The 19,897-nt window shown below is 42.9% G+C and overlaps 1 protein-coding gene across 2 annotated transcripts in view; it reads right to left on the bottom strand.

The window, feature by feature from the left end:
- The window catches only part of LOC138577950 (tetraspanin-3-like), a 437,846-nt gene that overhangs the window by 257,376 nt on the left and 160,573 nt on the right, over positions 1–19,897 (bottom strand). For both annotated transcript variants that reach the window (XM_069649670.1, XM_069649669.1), the window contains exon 4: positions 772–870. In XM_069649670.1, the coding sequence (XP_069505771.1) occupies positions 772–870 (99 nt within the window). The remainder of the gene's footprint in view (positions 1–771; positions 871–19,897) is intronic.

Below are 19,897 nucleotides of genomic sequence, written 5' to 3' on the forward strand. Positions count from 1 at the left end.
ATCGTTCTATTCTGGCTCCATTTCACATCACAGCACATCATTTGTGTGGATTTTCTTCCGGTTCTCTGGTGGGCATTCCCTCGGTAGCCAAAGGTGAGGTCAATTCCAACTAGATGCCATGTAACGCCCAATTCAACCCACCAGTGAAGACATGCCTTCGAGTGCAGAGCGCAATAATCAAGAACTCTCTCCCACTGAACATGTGAGGCATCCCAATGCACAATGCCTCCAGTACATAAGCAAGGCCCACATATACTGCATGGACTCAACCCAGTCAATGGACCCAAGTGGGACTCTAAGGGCCCTAATCACCAACATGATCAACATTACAGTTTCTACCTTATACCATACACACAGTCATCAATTAGCCACTACCACAATTTAGGTAAACAACCTCTAAAACCCACCCAATGTGCAAACACCAACACCATCCAGACCCGCTTGCCACAAAAACCGAGCACACTACCTACATCTGGAGTGCCTTTCTGGATGCTCATACTCTCAGCATGCTCACCACAACTCACCCAGAAACATACCGCGTACCTGGCGCATTAATATCTGAACGCATCAACAGAACAGCAAAGGCATTTTACAGTGCCCTCTCTGCTCCTGCTAACTAAACCCAACCGAAAGTGCACTATGTAAAACGCAAAGAACACAAAGGGTTCAAATATTATGCATTTTTAAATATCAATTTTTGGGATAGATTAAAACAAATATAAGCAACTGGATTTACAAGCAGTTCTTTAGGCAAAGACATGCATTGCTTACCTGTTTCTGGAGTGTGTCCACTGCTCTGCTGCCAAGGTCAGAAGATGTGCCATTATACCGGCCGAATATATTCTCCATTGAGCCAAGTTCATATTCTATCTGCCAAACGCAAACGGGAAAAGAGGTGTAATTGTTCATGAGAAGAAAAGTGTTTGATCACGAGGATACACACTCAATGTACACAACGTCAGTGGCGTAAACAGGTTATGGCAACAGGGGCAAAGCCCACCTGCCTTTCCCCAGGGCCCAACCTGCGACATTACATGCTAGTGAGAGGATGAGCACGGAGTAGGAAGTTGCTCCTGCTCATGAATTAACAGCAATTATTGCTCACAATGTTCCAACAACTGAACACACGTATCAGAAACAATCTCACAGGGAACAGATGACAGCACAAGAAGAAAATAAACAACCATAGCCCCTTCAGCACCAGGGTTCTGTCTGCAGCTCGGCTTACTCCATTAGATTATTTTAAAATTCTTATTATTTTTTTCTAATTAATATTTTTATTGTTTTCTGGTGCAAGCAGAACACCACATCCCCAACTCCCCCTCTGCCCCACTTCAACACGCCCCACCAGAAGCAACTCTCCCCTGGACATTTATGAATCTGTCATAAGCTGTGAAAATGTCCAACATTCTTATTTTATGCAGTCACCATTGCTCCATATAGTCCGATTGGAGATATTCCAACACTACACCCCATTCTTTCATGAAGGACCAGCTCGTGCCTTGAATATTGTGCGTTAGTCTTTCCTTAGTCACTAAAGTCCACACCTTCTGAAGCCAACCAAACACCAGCGGAGGGTCCCTTTGTTTCCAATTCTGGGCAATCGATGACCAAGCCGCTATCACTAACCCCATAAAACTCCTCCTGTGTGTTTTTGTACATTTTTTGGCTATCTGGTCCTTAATTCTGCATAACCATACCTTCTCCCCCAGCAGGCCTACGTTTGGGAACATCCCTTGCATTTGCGTCTTTACTTCTGCCAAAAACCCTGTATTCCTTTGCAGTCCCACCATACATGTCTGGAAGTGTTCGGATACATTGAATTTAACCTCTCTGGGGTTTAATGCCATTGGGTCACAATCTTCACCCACATTTCTCTCATTTGAAAGGAGCATGTCAATTTCGGAATACCCTTCCGTAGGTCCTCCCACTGAGATCTACTGATTGGTTTCCCCAGAGTTTTTTCCCATTTCAGCATGTAGTTCCACCTAATGTCCTCATTCTGCACATTCATTAACTTGTACAATGTCGACACCAGTCTATTGGATCCTGAGTTGGACAATGTGAAATTCTCAAAGGGTGACAGTTCCCTTGGTGCTGGCTGTTTGATAGCTGGCATCGCTAGCCAGTGCCTAAGCTGCTCATACTTGTATCCATCCGACTCTTTGAGGTTCAAGAGTGTTTTGCAGGCTTCAAACGATCTAAATTCATGATCTTTGCCGAAGCAGCTAAAGATGAATATTAGAGATATCATAGATCAGGAATGCGTGGGAGGAACATCCAGTCGAAAGAACCTTACCAGGGGTAAGTAACTTGTTAATCTATTTCAACTAAATTAACTGTATAACTTAAGCACATTCAATAACATTTTAATAATAAAACTGAGATGTGTATGAGAGAAGATAATTGTAATAAGGTCATTAATCTATCAAGAGTTCTACTTTTCAGAAGAGTGCCTATAGTTGCAAGGAATAGATTACTTGCTATTGACAAATATTTTGCCTAATTTGGGAGAATTATTCAAGAACTGCAATGTGGGTAAAGAAGATAAAGACATGGCTAAGTGTCAAAGCCCAAGAATGGATAGATTTTCTGTACACAGTCATTGCAGATTTTTCAAGACTTCAACACCTTTTCTGGGTCGAGCATAACGGTATACTAAGATGTAAAGCCAGAGCAAATTCAAGGAAAGAATGTTTATCAACAGGTGCACAAAAGTAGTCGCATCCTCCTAAATGTGCTCACATTTCCGACTGGCTGTTGGGGGTTAGATGTCTGGGGGAAGAAACGGGTGTGAGTGGACCTGTGTATGTGTGTGCATTACTGAGTTTGTATTTTATTTCTATGGTTCGATATAACGCTTCTTTTCATGTAGCATTTGGTTACATTACCCTATATTTTGCATGCTCAAAAACATTAAATTGAAAAAATATATTAAAAAGTGCATTGTGCAATCAGATGGCAGACTACTACGAGAACAATTGCAAAACTAAAGGCCTTGGAGCTTAAGGGGCGGTCAACTCCCCATGCAGCTTCTGCGTGCTTTCCACCCCACCTGAAGCACTAAATGTAACTGGATACGTTTTACAGCAGAGCAGCACGTGCTAGTATTCACGGATGTGGGTTAAATTCCTTGGCCAGGGCTCCATGTTTGATGTAATTGTCAAAATAATGTTTTACTTGCTGCGCGACCACACTGTGGCACTCTGAGCCTGGGTCATCAAAAAGATTAAATAGTGGACAGTGCTGTGTCATCAACGTACACCTCTTCACAATAAGGTTACGTAAAATGGCTATAATTCAGTTGAATTATGTTATTCTAATTCAGTGAGAAAGAGAGGCAATGGTATATCAAAAGAAACTAATTGTTATTTGGACAATTGGGACAGCCATTACTGCGTCATAGAATCATGCCTACACGCGTTTCTCCCCCAAGGCTTTACAAGGCACACCAAGTATTAATAATGCATCACACAAATTGTGTGCCCCAAGTAGTAAAAAAATACCAGTCCTCTGAAGAAGTCCAACACCAAGATTATACACGAAAAACCAAATAACCTTATGTTGCAAAATAAATACAATCCAACATTAAACATCACAATATTCAAACAATGTACTGAAGGCGCATTAAAAGCAGATGGAGAAAAGAAAAACAACACTTCAATCTATATTAATAAAAGTATTCAAAGATAGCCTTTAAAACATTAGCACTTTTCATACTCTTGCACAAATAACTTACATTTATGGCTAATCGTAGGGCGTTTACCAATATACGAGAATGTCTTACACTTTGTACGTTAGCTCAACTTGACATATTTAACTAATTTCCAATTGTACAGCGTGGGTCCTTGGAATGCCATTAGACTACTATTTTAAGAGCTGCATCACCCTTCTTGTTATTGGTCATCTTGTATTCTTATAATCCTATGTCTCCCATGCTCTTTTAAACATTATTTTATTTCATTGTCATTTTTTAACCGTCACAAACCATAGGAATCGATCAGTTTAACATACATTATTCTTTCTCTCACAACTCAACCCTTCCTAAAAACGAATCCTCCACTACCCTCCCTTGAATCAAGTTTCTTGTACTGCCATTAAGAGACAAGTCGTCAATTTATCTATGTTCAGTTTGGATTCATTGAACTGGTTAGTAAGACTGTCCATTGTATAGATATCCCATGCTTTGCTGAACCACCTCTTCGTGGATATTCTTATCCTCTTTGATTAAAACTTTTATTTGACATAATGTAGTATTATAAAAACCTCCCAGCTCACCAATGAAATTATCGTGTTCTCCAAGCTTCACACGTGGTCATATTTACGTGAATCATCTTAAAATAATATTTTTTTTGTTCCTCAGTTGCATCTGCTCCCAAAAAAACAAAAGATTTCAGAATCACTTTCAGTCCGTAGATTTTAAAAAACTTGTGAGAGACTATTAAGTGATATCATGTTGATCTCGCCCAATTGCCTTAGAATCGCTTCACTTTGAATTCCGGTTTCTACCATTTGTTGCTTCAAGTTCATTATAAAACTATGTTAGCTAAAAAAAAAAATGTTTTCAATGACTCCATTATTAGTATTTATCACTGATAAATATCCATTAGGGCTTGTATGTATTCTTTGTACTAGGGATGTTCTTCATCCCGGCTGTATTGGGCATAGTGCCCAGATTTCTAGCGTGCCATGCCGTTACCATCTTGGTTGATTTTATATTTCTCTCTAAGGCAAACGAAGACATCACTTTACACGTGTGGCATCATATATTAATGTGCCGTACACATATTTGTTTACTTTTTTATATCAACAACATTATCATGAACAGATTTCTAGCACAAGTATATTGTTCCGGCCTAGATACCGCCTAAAAATAGATTCTCTTCATACTTTAGGCTGAATCATAATTTGCAGTGTTTTATTTTTATTGGATTTCCTGCTATCAATCTAGCTCATCATATTACTTAATTTCACGCCTCCTTAGGTCACATCCGCTTAGCCAATATACAATATTATTAACTTCATATACAAAATGTCTGGATGTAACCAACAAAACAATTTGGCCAAAGTCACAAAACTAGGTATTAGTAAAACATAAATGTCAATTCAAAGCGATAGTTTCCTATTTGAAACTGTCTTATTTTAATTGAAGACTCCCAAATTCAATTAATATTCAATTACTTGATTTCTTTTCACAATCTTTATGGACCACAAACCACTGGTGAGTATATCAAACCACTGGTGAGTATATTCAACTCCAAGGGATTGGATGGCGTATCCGGAGGTGTGTCACAGCATTACAAGGGCACCAATTTATTGTGAAACATATAAGTGGCAAGGAGAATGTGATTGCATATTTTCTGTCCATAAACAAGAGCTGTTGCGTCAAGGGTGAAACAAATGTTGAAGAATTCGATGCAGCGATCTACTGGACCTGCGGGCCTTCCATTTCAGAGAATGAGTGGAAGGAAGCAGAGTGTAGGAATGACCAATCGGGCAAGGTGAAGGATTTTGTTCTCAATGACTGGTCTGGTTGGACGAGTGAGGATAGCCTTGGTGCATTCCACAGAGTAAGGGAGGAACTCATTGATGAAGAGGGTCTTCTTCTTAGGTCTGGTCGTGTTGTGCCCCCGCTGGGCATCAGGGACAGCTTGTTGTAGTTGGCCATGAAGGCATCTAGGAATGTCAAAGACAAAAAGGTTGTCTAAGAGCCGACTATTGGTGGCCAAATCTTGAAAGTCAGGTGGAGAGGTTAGTGAAGGACTGTTCCTCTAGTGGAACATCTGACAAAGCACTCAAGTGTAGCGTCCAGCCTTTGAAACCTTTGGAGTTTCCCAATATGCCTTGAGAATATGTGACCATTGACATTTTGGGACTGGTAGCAGGAGTCCAGGGAGTTAGGAAATATATAATTGTTCTAATGGACATGTCCTCCAAGCAGGATGAGATTTGTGTGGTTCGGTAGGCTGACTCTTGGGCAGTTGTATTGTTTCTGCATCAGGTATTTGTAATTAATCTGATGATGTCATCACTCCATTCTCTGGGATAGGCTCTCCCCATGTGGCCATGGAACGGCAGCCGCTACTTGATACCGATTCTGGGGGGCGGCTATATGAGGGAGGACCACATGGGGACACTCGGGGGGGATGACATGACATCATTGGAGAAAGTCACATACCCGTCATTCCCTTTTAGGGTTGCTCCCTCCATTCCTCATCGCAAAAACAAAGGAGGTGATGGCTGGAAGGTTTAAAATTAATCTAGCCTCTGGCATTGCTCTGGGCAACCCTCCAGATCCTCGTTCTTCGCTTGCCAAGCTATTACAGAAGGGGAACGCCATATGCAAATCAGGCTTGGTCCCACCCCAAAAGGGGCTGCACAGCACGACCTGCTAGGTCACATCCCTTTTGCACAAGACAACCAAGACAAGAAAGGGGGACGGAGCAATGAAGATGCGCAAGACTGGTAAACCAACACAGTGGTCTAGTCTTGGGAAGTGCTTCAATCATCCAAGGAAATTTTAATCTGCCAAAGCTGACAGACAGCAGGGAGAGCTGGAGAGGCTGAGTTGTGCCACGGCCTGCGCTGACACCAGTCAGAACACTGAGAGAAAGTGCAGTGTGGAGAGGAATTCAGATAGCGGAAAGAAAAGCAGGAATGCCGAAAGTTTGCTGCCTGAGAATGCGAGACAATGGAAACCTGGTATAGTAGAGCAGAACACGGCAGGGGCGCAGCGGCTAACGGGACTTACGGTGAACCAGCAAACTGAAAGGAACAGAAGCAGAGAAACGCCAGAGACACTTAAAGTACCTGGTAAGCCCAGGGCAGACAGACGGGTTACCTGGTTGCCTGAAAGTGCATTTCCGGTTCATGAAAGTAACGTGAGAGACACAAAGTGAAGCTGATGAAGAGATGGTGCAGAGTGGAGTAGCCCTGCAGTCATGACAGGCGGGGCAGCAGAGAGAGCAGAGGAAGTGATGTGTGCAGCGCGGGCATCGAGGTTGAGCAGCGTCTGCGGAGCGCCCGCCCCCGCCGTGATTAGCAAGGCCAGCTGGAAAGAACCAGAGCGATATACGCGGCAGAAAACTTAGGTAAGAAGAATGCGACGAGCTCACCTCGTCCGGTCTCTGTGGTACCTTCTACGGTAGCTTCTGCTGTGCTTTCAACCTTTGATTCAAGAAGCCGGCTCTTTCGACCCCCAACATAAAGACTAACAACTCAGAAACTACCTGCCTTATTTTTTAAATCTGCCGTGAGCGCGTCCCCGAGCCTCTCAGAGCACCAGCTCCTGAAGCGGCCCCCATATTTGACTTTCGGTTAGATCCCGTGGCTGACAGCGCTGCACCAGTCCTGGAGGAAAGGGACGGGACGGGGGAGGAACAGGAGACGGAGCAGCGCTGAGATAGCTGCGCAAAGATAACATGCGCAGCAACGATCGACTTGACTGAGAGGGCTCGACAAATAGGAGTGGGGAGTGCACGGCCAGGAAAAAACTTGACCTTACTCCTGAACAGCTTAAAACCAAAAACAATCCCACAGCAAAAGGAGAGTTAACAGAATTAATAAATATATTGAGTACACATGAGCAATGAGAAAGTGCAGATGACTAGAGAGCTGCAGAAGCAGAACCACCGACTGCAAGCTTGGAAGAGGATATACAGCCCCCTGCCCCAATACAACTACGGATAGTGGAGATCGAAAAATTCACACAGGAGGACAAAATCTGGAGTTGCATAGCCCATTGAAATCTCCACCAGAGGACCCTGAACCTGATCATTGAGGCCTGGAGAGGGCAGAGATCAGGGTACAGGCCTGGAAAACCTTCCACCAATCCAGGAGAAGGAGAGGGGGGGGGCGGGTCTGAGGAGGGCCAAGCAAGCAAAATTATACCGGCCATGGCACCAGTAGCTGTGGTGAACCTAGGGGGAACGAAGACATAAGGGCCAGCCGAGACAGGCCTGTAACAGACCCAAGCATTGGATCTGATATGGAGAACTGTCAACCGCCCCCTACGGTTGGAAGCCTGACACGACCAGACCAAAAAGCAAAATAAAAACTGTGACCCAGTCAAAACAGAAAAAATGAAACTCCAAAGGCAACCCTATTTCAAGGGCTCAAGCCACAAGAAGTCATCTAGGTATACTAACAAGCAAAGTCTGTGCACCCCCTTGTGTACCGCCCCAACCAAGTATTTCAAGAAAAAAAGATCTAAACATGAACTTCCTGACTAATGAAATTTCAGATGTGGAGTTGCTGAAGGGAGGGGACATCTTAGATGAAATCATCCAGCCAGAGAAGAACATGCCCTCCCCTCAAGAGGAGCTCATAATACTACCGGAGAATACCTCGGCCCGCTGAGATGTCTCTATGGGAAACCATTGTTAGCCCTACCAAATGTCTCCCTACAAACACACTGAGCATGTGGGCCGAATCCCACTGCGCTGATTCCAACCTTGGCTGGGGAAACACCTGTTAATCTGAGGGGGCTAAAGCAAGGACACAGCGATTCCAGGTTTAAAGTACCAACCCCCTCACAGAACGCTAAGATTCAGGAGAGTCTCACTGATATAGCAAAAAGAGGCCCTTCATTGGGCAAAAAGGAAACATGCTCGTCTAAGCAAGACCCGACAACTCAAAAAAATGTAGAGAGAAACGAGAAAATTGTGAGATCACCAGAGGCCCTAGATTCCCCGCTCGGCAAAGATGAATGAGTGAGACACCCCAAAGCCTCACAAAGGACACACCACAAAAAAAGCCTGACATGCTGACCATATTGTCGACAGTGACCATAGCGCTTGCACCTTTCAGCAAGCTCTATGAAGCATTAAACGAAACACTAAAAGATCAATCTATGATAATAGCGCTAATGCATACAAAACTGTCTTACTTAGAGAAACATCTAATGGTCAGTGAATCAAGAAAATAGAACACAAAGGACCAGGGGATATCATGTGCCATCAATACTGGAATGGAGCGCTTGACGAAAATCTCGACCTCAGATAAAGATACATTCCCAGAGCATGAGAAAGGATTACAGGGGAAAGAAGAGGTTGCTCTAAAACTCCAGAAGGGGAGCACCTTAAACACTAAACTTCCAGCTCAACCGGAACAAAGGATAATAGTCAGCTCACCAGATAATGGATGTTTCAACCTTGATCCACTGAACATAACCTCACTTTCGACAAAAGAGAACTCACCAAGGAGACATCAGCAGCAAAAAACAGAACCTTGGGACATTTTTTACCAAAAACCTAAGAATGTCGAGAAACAAGACTCAAAGGTAGGGCTATGCCCTCGGCAGAAAGATCAACCTGAGGTGGTCCCTAAAAGGAGCCAACTCTCCAGATCAGCCTAGACATATGGCGGTGGCCAAGCAGAAAACCAAGAAGCCGGCTTCAGCCAACAAATTACCCCATAAAAATCAAATTTCAAGGAAGAGAAAGCATACAGATGACCATAAAGCTGAAAAAGAGGCCGAGACATTAATAATCTTAATGGATTTAAGCACCTATATCGTAGAAGACTCTGAATCTGACCTCCCACCAATTGTGGGAGTGTCAAGAATGGTCAGAGAAGAGAGACCAGATCACCCGACGGGAGATCCCACCAAAAAAGCGCGAATAATGGAGAAACCAGAGTCACCATTTATAATATGGAACACAAAAGGAAGATTTTGGAAAACAACATCAGCCAAACACCTAGGAAGAGGGAAAACCATCATCCAACCCCACAAAGGAGGAAAAACAGGAGAGCATCAGAAGAATCAAAGGCGTCGCCAACAAAAGCATCGGTCAGAAGACACCGAGGAAACCTGAGCACCCGGAGCCCGAGGCAAAGAGCTAGCTATCAGAGTCAAGATAGAAAAAGGAAAAGCTCAAGTAGAAAAAGGAAATAAAAACCATCAAGAATTGAGAGTAGCTGCATCTTCAAATTGGAAAGGATGAAGCAAAAAAAAAAAAAAATGGACAGCTTCACATTAAGCAGGAATACAACGCTAAGCCTTTTTAGTCGGTCCCAAATCTACACCAAATCACTTCGGACGATTTAAAAATAATAGAACCTTGTGAAAACGGGCACAGGGACGGCGCCTATCTATACATAGGCTCGCTGATTGTGATACTTCCCTTAATCAAGAAGGCCACCTTAATCAAGGAGGCGGACAATCTACGAATCCTAGGATATGATCTAAGGGAACTTAAGGAAGGGAGAGCGGCAAATGGAATGGTCGCCCAAAGTAGCTCTAAAGGGGGAGGCTTGAGCACAACGCAAGAAGAGAGCAAGACTCGGCCAGCCATAACAATAGATCAGAACACAAAAGAGAAGCAAGTAGAAGAGCTAACTTAAAAGACATGCAAAAAGGCTGTGGTAAACACAATACAAAGAGGACACAATCCTATGAGAGAAATGATAACACTTGCTCCCCTGGAAGCAATAGGGAAACCGCACTTGAACCCCAAAACAACTTGGAAAGGTGGGCAAAAGGACCAGGAGAAAAAATAAGGATTACCATTGATCAAAGTTCTAGATGCCGCAAACAAGTGGACCCGGTGACTGGGAAGGCACCACGAAGAACGACAGGAGAGCAACTGAAGTGAACATGGATCTCCAACGCTTTAGCAAAGAAACAGGAGATCTAGCAACGAGCAGACCGCAAACTTGTGGTAAGCCTGATAGTGAAGAGAAAGCAATTAACCATGGGCTCTTAGAACACTGGATGGTTTAGCCACTTGACAAAAGCTAACGATGTGAATTTGGGAAATTTTGACATTATATGCTTGCAGGAGACCTGGTTGATGTCCAAGCCTTATTTGGATGGCTATGCATTGACATTCACACCAGATGAAAAGGGGATGACAGGCCACCCAAAGGCAGGACTCCTGATAGCCATACGCTCTGAAAGAAGCCTCGAACTCCGAACGCAAATCGAATACTCACCTCTGTTGCAAGCCTCAATTTCGGGGCAAAATCATAAAGTAAACATTGAGAGAAGATGGGGTACCCTATTGATACAACACCTACTGGAACCCAGTGGAAATGTCAACTGATCAATATCTATTAGATATTGATAACCTATTGGAAGACAAGCGCGAACCCCACCACGTGAAACATCATAAATGGCGACCTAAACTGTACATGTACGGACACAAACAACAAGGCCAACCAACCCTTAAGCTGCTTCAGCCTGGGAACGAGGCAAGAGGTGGGAGAGCCTCATGGAAAAATGGGATCTACACAACCTCCACTGGTTACGAACAGAGAACAACAGGGGGGATACCAACTTGGCAAAGAGAAGCACAATGTGGAACCATTGATTACACCTTTGTATCAAAAGAGCTTCTAAGCACGATTAAGGCCTTTAAAGTGGTCAAAACAGAACATAGCAACCACAACCTCCTGGTATCAACCAGGCACTTAAACCAACCAGAGAAAAGAACCTTGCCAAACAGTATCAAAGCCTGTACAAGAAGCAATAGTCTAAAACTGATCGAAAAAAGTATCCGGAACGTTATGAAAGCCTACAAAGTCCATCATACTGAACAGCTAGAAACAGACAGTGGACGAATGAATGTAGTGGACTACGTTCCTCTATTGGCAGTATACCATGTAACTAAAGCACGAGAGGCTCAAAAATCGAACATCGCACAAGCACACCTACAATTTCCAATTGGTGGCTAAGCGAGCCATTGTGAGAAAATTAAAATGAATGGCAAAGAATTCAAAATCGGCAGGATTGGAAGAAAAACTAAAACTGGTTCAATGAACTTATAAAAATTGGGTCCAACAACAACAGGCAAATTTATACCAACAAGACGCAGAACAGATGCTGCGCAGGCTACGTGCCAAAAGAAGTAAGGACTTTTGGGCCCTAATCAACACGACAAATGCAAGCACCAATGACGCTATACAGAACAAAGTGAGCGAAGAGCAGTGGGTTAAGTTCTTTGAAGACTTGTATAATCTGCCTGAAGTCCCAACCATAAATAGAAAACATCAAGGTAAAACACCCTGGGAAATCCCATGGGACATAGAAACTATCAAGCGCAAAATTAACAACTTAAAAAATTCGAGAACTCCTGGCCCAGACGGACTATCAATCCTTGATCTGAAGACAAACGTTGAAGCCTGGGCCCACCTCATTAACAAAATCTTCCAAAATTGTAATCAAAACTATACTGTTCCTATCTCGTGGAAGACAGCAAACGTTGTTCCCATCTTCAAAAGACGAGCCAAAGAAGAGCTGAGGCAGTATTCAATGTCATCGGGAAGGTATTTGGGGCATGTATGCTGAATGATCTACAGACCTGGCTGAAAGATTCAAACTCCATCGACCAGTACCAGACAGGCTTTGTAAAAAATATTTGTAGAACATCAAATATCCTCCTACTGAGTCGCCTCAAAGCTAAAGACCAACGAGGCAGCCCCAGAGTCTTTATGGCTTTTGTAGATCTCGTACAAGCCTTTGACCGAGTGAATCGGGACTGCCTTTGGACAAAACTGACACGTAAAGAGTGTCCGGAAAAACTCTTGGCTCCTATCAAGACATTGTACAAAAGGTACATCAATGAGAGTCAGGCTGAATGGGGCAGGTGATCTATCAAAAGAAATTTGGACTTTACGAGGAGTGAAACAAGGCTGTCCTTTAGCCCTGGCCCTATACAACACCTATACAGCAAATCTCGAGGAGTGGGCAAACAACATCAGAAGTTTCCCAACTACGATAGGCGAAGCCAAAGTCTCACGTATTCTTTACGCGGACAACATTATTCAATTAGACCAAACTGTTGTGGGCCTCCAAAGGCAACTGAACAACCTTGCTAGAATACCCGAGGAACAACAACTAGGAACTGAATGAGCCCAAAACTAATATAATGGTGCTTGAAAAAGCAACTAGGACGGCACATTAAGGAAAAGGGTACGTGGTTGATTTTCCCTATACCTGTGATGTCTTTCTTCAAGGCCATGACTGTGCATAAGGTACAGCACAGAAGCTATGCCACAAATCCCAAAACAGATCTTGGACAAACTTTAAGGTCTCTTCTGGAGAAAGGTGCTTGACCTCCCACAATCTGTGCCAATATCGCTTATTAGGCGATAACTATGCCTAACCTCCTTGAAGAGAGTTGTCACCAGAAACTCCATGATGTTGTATAGGAAGATCATCATGGATCCTAAACCAAAAATCTTTGCAATCTTAAATGAACTGGACAGCATGAGGAACCCAATGGTATCAGAGTGGGCAGCGGGGAGCTCTCACCTCCTGGACTAAATAGCCTTGACGAAGGAAACGCTCATAGGAAACCCAGCCAAGGTTTCAAAGAAACTGATAGAACTAGACTGGATAAGAACTCAAGAGACCGCAGCAACTTACAAGGCAACAAACAACTTCCCAACTCACCAAATAAAAATAAATGAGGTGAGAGGATACTTGGAAAAAGTTGCCAGATAAAAAGCTGAGTTGTACCTTCCTGAGAACCAGCCTGAACGTGATGCGGACAAACGAGATCATGGAGATTAGAGGAGAGCGTCGACCAACGAATGCCGCTTCTGTAACACAAAACAGATGGAGACATCACGGCACCTATTGCTGACGTGCAGTGGCACGCAAGGCGCTAGGGATATCCACCTAATTAAAATGCTTAAATCAGTAAGCATTCTTGATGAAGAATCGTGGTGGACAATGCTCATAAGTGGGGAAAAAAAACACCTGGCCCATCACAGTAGCACTATTTATGAAGAAAATCAGACTCTCAGAGAACATGGGGCACCGTCGACAGAAGTGAAGGAGGAATTTCAGTTTAACTAACAACATGAACTAACAGTCAGGACACACTGCGCGCTTTTGTTTCGTGAGCACTTTATAAAAATTGTAATACAATTAAATCAAATAAAAAAAGAAAATCAAATAAAAAAACGGAGATGAACATATATGTGAACCATGCTACGAGCTGGTCACAAAACCCGTATTTCAGGAGAGAAAGCAAATTAAAAGTTAATTGTCTTGGGAAAAGAGTAGAGTCCCAATGTGTGACAGAAGAAGCGAATAATAAAACAAACTTTAGCAAAAAAGGCTCAATAAGCCAACATTGTGCAAATATAATTTCATGGATACAAGGAAAAGTAACTGCATACAAGTCTTGGTAGGAGAGTATACCAGGCAAAGCCAAGTGTTTAAAATAAACTGCAAGACAAGTGTTTGAAGGACTGTATGGAAGTCCTGGCAGGAGAGTATTCCATGCAAAGTAAAGTGTATGTAATAAGTTACAGTAAGAGGAGAACTTTAAGGAAGTTCCATCCCCTTGAGAGTTTGAACTGTTGTAAATGTTGAAAAGAGCCTACCACAGGAGTGACCAGCACCCAAATTATAATACAGTGAAAATAGAATCCCAAGGAGGAGACATGCCCTTGGGATTTTTAACTGTCTTCAAATGGGAAGAGAAACTTGGTGCAGGGGTGCCATTTCCCCCGAGAACTGTGCACACCAAGAGGTGGGAGTTATCATCTTGGCTTACAAGAAATGTGGTTATTCGTTGTTTTAACTTTTCGTATTGGTGAAAAGGAACCTGAGGAAGGGAGCCATTCCCTGTAATTGTAAACATTGTCCAAAAGAGAATTCCAAGGAGGATCCATGCCCTTAGGATTTTGAACCATCTTGAAATGTGAAGAGAAACTTGGGGAAGGGAGCTATTTCCACAAGAACTGTGAACACACAGAGTAGCAAGTTATCCTCTGGTTACAAGAAATGTGTTATTCTTTGAAATTTTCATATTGGTGATTTCTATCACCAATACAAAAGGATAGGATTTCGGACACAGGACATTTTTTTTTGCTTCGGTCATCTTGACAAAGGACAGATCCCTTAGTTTTTGTTGAGATAGGGGATTACCCCCATTTTCCAACCCCCTTTTGATTCGATACATGTTTTTAAACAAATATCATGAGTCCTCTGTACGCGTCTCATTCCTGGCTCCTCACATATTGAGTCAGATCGGGCTCAGTTGAACACAAATCGTCTCTCTTCTATACCCAAGACCAATGGGATGGTTGAAAGATTTAATGGTACGATCATGCAAGGTGTACGCATGGCGGTGAAGGAAAGCAAGGTCTGGGAAGAGGAGGTTGAGAAAAGGGTTTGCGCTTACAGGCTAGCTCCCTATTCTACAATGGGCTAGTTCCATTTGAAGTCCTGAGGATGAGGAGGAAACTCTCTACAGCAATATGTGCTGTATGGCTGGGGAAGTCAACATCTGTTGAGTGGAATCAGAGTGCCTTGAGAGATAGGGTGGATTGCAAGAGGGAGTTAATGTAGAGGACGTATGATGCTCAGAAGAAGACTAGGCTCATTAGAGTATTAGAAGGTGACAAGGTTTGGATCCGTAAACCTGGATTTGTACGCAAAAGAGACAGTAAATTTGAAGGCCCCGTAATTCTGAAAAAAGGAGTTGAGTGGGGCTGTGGTGCTGGAGGATGAAAGGATGTTTAACAAAGCCAAGGTGGAAATTAGGAGAGGAGTGTCAATTTCTGAGTCTGTGAAGTTGCTCATAAAAACAATGTTTTTTTTAAAAACAAAAAGGGGGAGATGTGTTATGTTGGTTGCTTGTATTTAATTGCATGTATTTTACTAGTGTACTTCCTTAACATTCTGTGTTCTTTTAAAGTTGTTGGTTTATCTTCAGACTGGTGCTCCTGCTCAACCTGTTGCATTGTGACATATTAGAATCTTCTAAGCGTATGTAGGAAAGGCCTTTGGTGAAGCTCTGCCAGATACAGCCTTGCATTGGAGAGGAGCATTTGTTGGATCAATGTAATAAACTTACTTCTTAAGGAATAACTGGAGTGCTTACCTCATTCTCCACATCACACTTAGATATTGGCTTCCAATCATATTCGTATGTTCCCAGGGAAACTGGGTGATAATTTGCCAGGATATTTGGGTAAACAGAGGGTTTCTCCAAAAGATAACTCAGTTGCAGATGGAGGCAGGGAAGAGCCCAGCAGAGAGAGAGGTTAAAGAGCTCATATAAATAAGGGCAGGTGAAGGTGATTGAGACTTTGATAGTTTGAGGAGCAAATAGGTTGATTGGAGTGCCAGGTGGGTTGGCGCTGCGAAGAATGGGTCTCATTCAGTAGGAGAGGTAGGGGAGAAATGGGAAATGGTTGGCACGGTTACTATAACTACCACAAAATTACTGGAACATTTTAGAGGGTATATTACACTATTATTTAAATGGGTTTTCTACGGTATACGCAATCGCCATGAGGTAGATGCAGTACACAGTTATTGAGGTCTGACAAGTTAATTTAATTTTGCGTTATAGATTTGAAGGGGTAAGAGGTGAGGTGGTAAATAGAAAGAGGTTGGCATAGGGGGGGGGGAGATTTGGGCTGTTAGAATGTCAGGAATTTCAGAAGAGAAGTAGCGAACTAAGTGATTAGCCGAAAGGGAGGAGGCAATGGGAGTATGTAATAAAGTCTCTTATTAGTCACAAGGGACACACAGACCAGCTGTGGAGACTGATGTTGATCCAGGTATGCTTTATTGGTACAATATGTACAGTTCCAGTTGCTCTCAGGTATTTACAGTGGTCTGGATGACAGGACAAGGACAGGGATAGGTAGTACAGTACACATGAAGGAGAAGACCCACCGGCCATCCACTCACTCCAGCTCAGGCCCCCAACTGACTCACTCAGAACATTCATACACTGATGCACTCAACATTCTCCTGGCTGCATCATACATCACATTCTATTGGCAATCACTCCAGGCCAGTGACAAAGTACAAGACTATATATAACATCTCCCTTTCTTACCAGATTCAACCACAACATAACATCTCCCTTTCATACCGGAAGTACCCACGCGTGACATCTCCCTTTCATATCAGGTTCATACACACAAACATCATCCTTTCATTCGGGGTGGAGGGAGGTCAGCCAAATACACATCACTCGCCCACTCATAAATCTAAACACAACCAGAATCTCACACAGATGAACTACATGTAACAGATGAGGTGCTCCTGGCAGCATCGGAGCTCTTAATCTTAAAACTATTACTAAAGGAACAATGGTGAATGCTTAACAGTAACTAATGCAAAAGTGCGCACTATATATATACAGAATGTACATTTGCCGGCAATAAAAAAAAAAAAATCTTTTTTTTTTTTTTTTTAGGCACAACCCTTGTTCAGTCAGTTGGCCAAACTCTTTATGGTGCAACCCTTATTCAGTCAGCTGCCCAAACTCTTTCATGACGCAACCCTTATGCAGTCGGTTGGCCACTTAAGCATCTCACATTAGAGCGTACGCATATAACATATACCTCAAAAAGGAGTATACATACCGCCACATTTTTCTTTGTGGCTCTGGTGGAAATTTAAAATTCTCACCTGGCTTCAAATATCTCCAACACTATTTGATTAGTACACATTAACAGGAATACCCTGCACCGCGACCATGAACTACAACACGTGTGTCATGGCCGGGATGGAACACATAACAGTGGGCCACAACATCACACAAACTGAGCAAGACAATGGCCCAAAGTCAATTGCAGGGTATCCAATGTAACTAATGTTTTGTTCAACAACTCTCCAAAGGGTAAATCAGACCCTTAACACCATAACCATAACATACATTATTCAGTATATAAACATTTCTTGATGATGGTGGACATTTGAGAAAATAAAAAAAAAATATTATTATTACTTTGTGCTTAAAAAAAAAAATTAAATTCGTTTTTTCATTTATATTGATAAGTGTTGCATAAATCCATGGTGGCTTTTCCAGATTCATTAAGAAAAAAAAAATCAAAATAAAGAAAAAAATTGTAAATTGTCACGTTTGCATTATTGCCAAACATAATTCAATCCAAAATATTGATGCCAAGGGAAGGGGTTTCTCGTAGCTTATTTCACAAGTATGCTGCTTGCTCACGTTGTGCCTTTAGTTCCATTGATGTATATAATAATAAAGAAAATGTCTTGCAAAATGTTCCTTTCAGTGCCCCACCTAAAGCTTCCTTAAAGTACGCACACGGCAGCAAGTGTTTTCTCCATCAATCCATTTAACATGAAGCAACGAAACTGACCCGTATCACTTCCTTCCATTGTTCGTTCTGCATTCCATGGATCACCATCACCCACTGAATGTTAACACACGTCATCATTCATTAGAAGGGCTGGAGGAGGACAGGCCTCACTGGGCCTGTGCTGTGAACCGTCCTTTCACGGAGCATTTTTTGAAGTACAGGCAGGATCTTGGATAAAATCAGAGATTCAGAGAATGCCCAGGTGTATCTGTACTGCAGAGTCTTTAGGCTTCAGTGTATGAATGGTCCTTAGTACAGATTGTGACCCCACAATGGGCTGGGAGCACAGGTTGGCTGGTTCAGGGAAGACCTGATGGAATGTTCAGTTGTGATGTCACAATGGACCAAGATAGTGAGTGATTAGTCCCAGAAAGTCAGAGTAGCCATTGAGAGAATGAAGACTGCTAATGTTGTGTGTGTGTTGCTGGGCAACAGCTAGCAGCTTTTGAAAATGATGCAGGGTTCTGCTCAGGGCAGCAGTGAGGGTTTTACACAAAAAAAATGCCAATAAGGGAAAGCGTACGTTTCATTTTATCCGTTTTACACATAAAATGCCAAATGAAAGGAAAGTGTAAGTTTCACTTCGTCCTCCCCCCTCCTCTGACCTTATGTATTCATTTTCACAGTTAATATTCTGAGTGCATGGAGCTCTGGCGCCACCCGGTGGTTTGCAGAATGTACAGGGTGGTCAATGAAACTGTAAAATGCTCCCATGAAGTTATTGCATTTCATTGACACACACTGCCCCCAACTCCTACGCTGAGAGTTATCTTTTTACTTATTAATTTGAACGGGGCTCCTGCAAAAGGCCAATCCTCAGCTAGCAGGGCCCTTTTGTCCCCACTAAGATCTCTGGGGCATATTCTTCCTTTTAGTGCACATTTATATGAGGGAACTCTGGGGAAATTATTGGTTGCTGGGGACCTCCCTCCCAGAGTCCAGTGGCACATATACATTTTCAAACCTGGAGCTGGCAGGATGTTTATTTTTGAGTCTTTGGGGGAACAGTGGGTCACTCTTAGGCTGCTTCCCCCCCACAGCTCTCCTTACTGTACATTTTTGTAGCTGCAGCTCCTCAGTTGCACTCTGTCCTTTTAAGTTGTATTTGTCCATATTCCTGGGTTCTTTAACTCTCGTCGCCAATGTAATAAAGTCTCTTATTAGTCACAAGGGACACACAGACCAGCTGTGGAGACTGATGTTGATCCAGGTATGCTTTATTGGTACAATATGTACAGTTCCAGTTACTCTCAGGTATTTACAGTGGTCTGGATGACAGGACAAGGACAGGGATAGGTAGTACAGTACACATGAAGGAGAAGACCCACCGGCCATCCACTCACTCCAGCTCAGGCCCCCAACTGACTCACTCAGAACATTCATACACTGATGCACTCAACATTCTCCTGGCTGCATCATACATCACATTCTATTGGCAATCACTCCAGGCCAGTGACAAAGTACAAGACTATATATAACAGAGTATGAGCAACGTTTGGAGGGTAGATGAATGTTTTCATAGATGACTAAAAAGGGAGGGGATGAGGTTTATGAAGTGGGAAGATTTGGCAGATTCCAGTGCAGAGGTGAGAGCAGCAAAGGAATGTCTAAACACTAGAAGAGGAATAAGGTGCAGGTTTGATGGGGGGATTTTGGCTGAACTACATGAAACAGAAAGGGAACTAGAAAGGGCATTAAATAAAGGGGGCGGAGACACGGAGCTGATAAACTGCAACAGAAATGTGCGGAACAATGGGAAAGGCTGTGCAACCTCAACTATAAAAAATATATAGAGAGACGGCATGCG

The sequence above is a fragment of the Ambystoma mexicanum genome, chromosome 1p, assembly GCF_040938575.1.
Source record: "Ambystoma mexicanum isolate Mex_15411 chromosome 1p, UKY_AmexF1_1, whole genome shotgun sequence".
NCBI classification, from domain to species: domain Eukaryota; kingdom Metazoa; phylum Chordata; class Amphibia; order Caudata; family Ambystomatidae; genus Ambystoma; species Ambystoma mexicanum.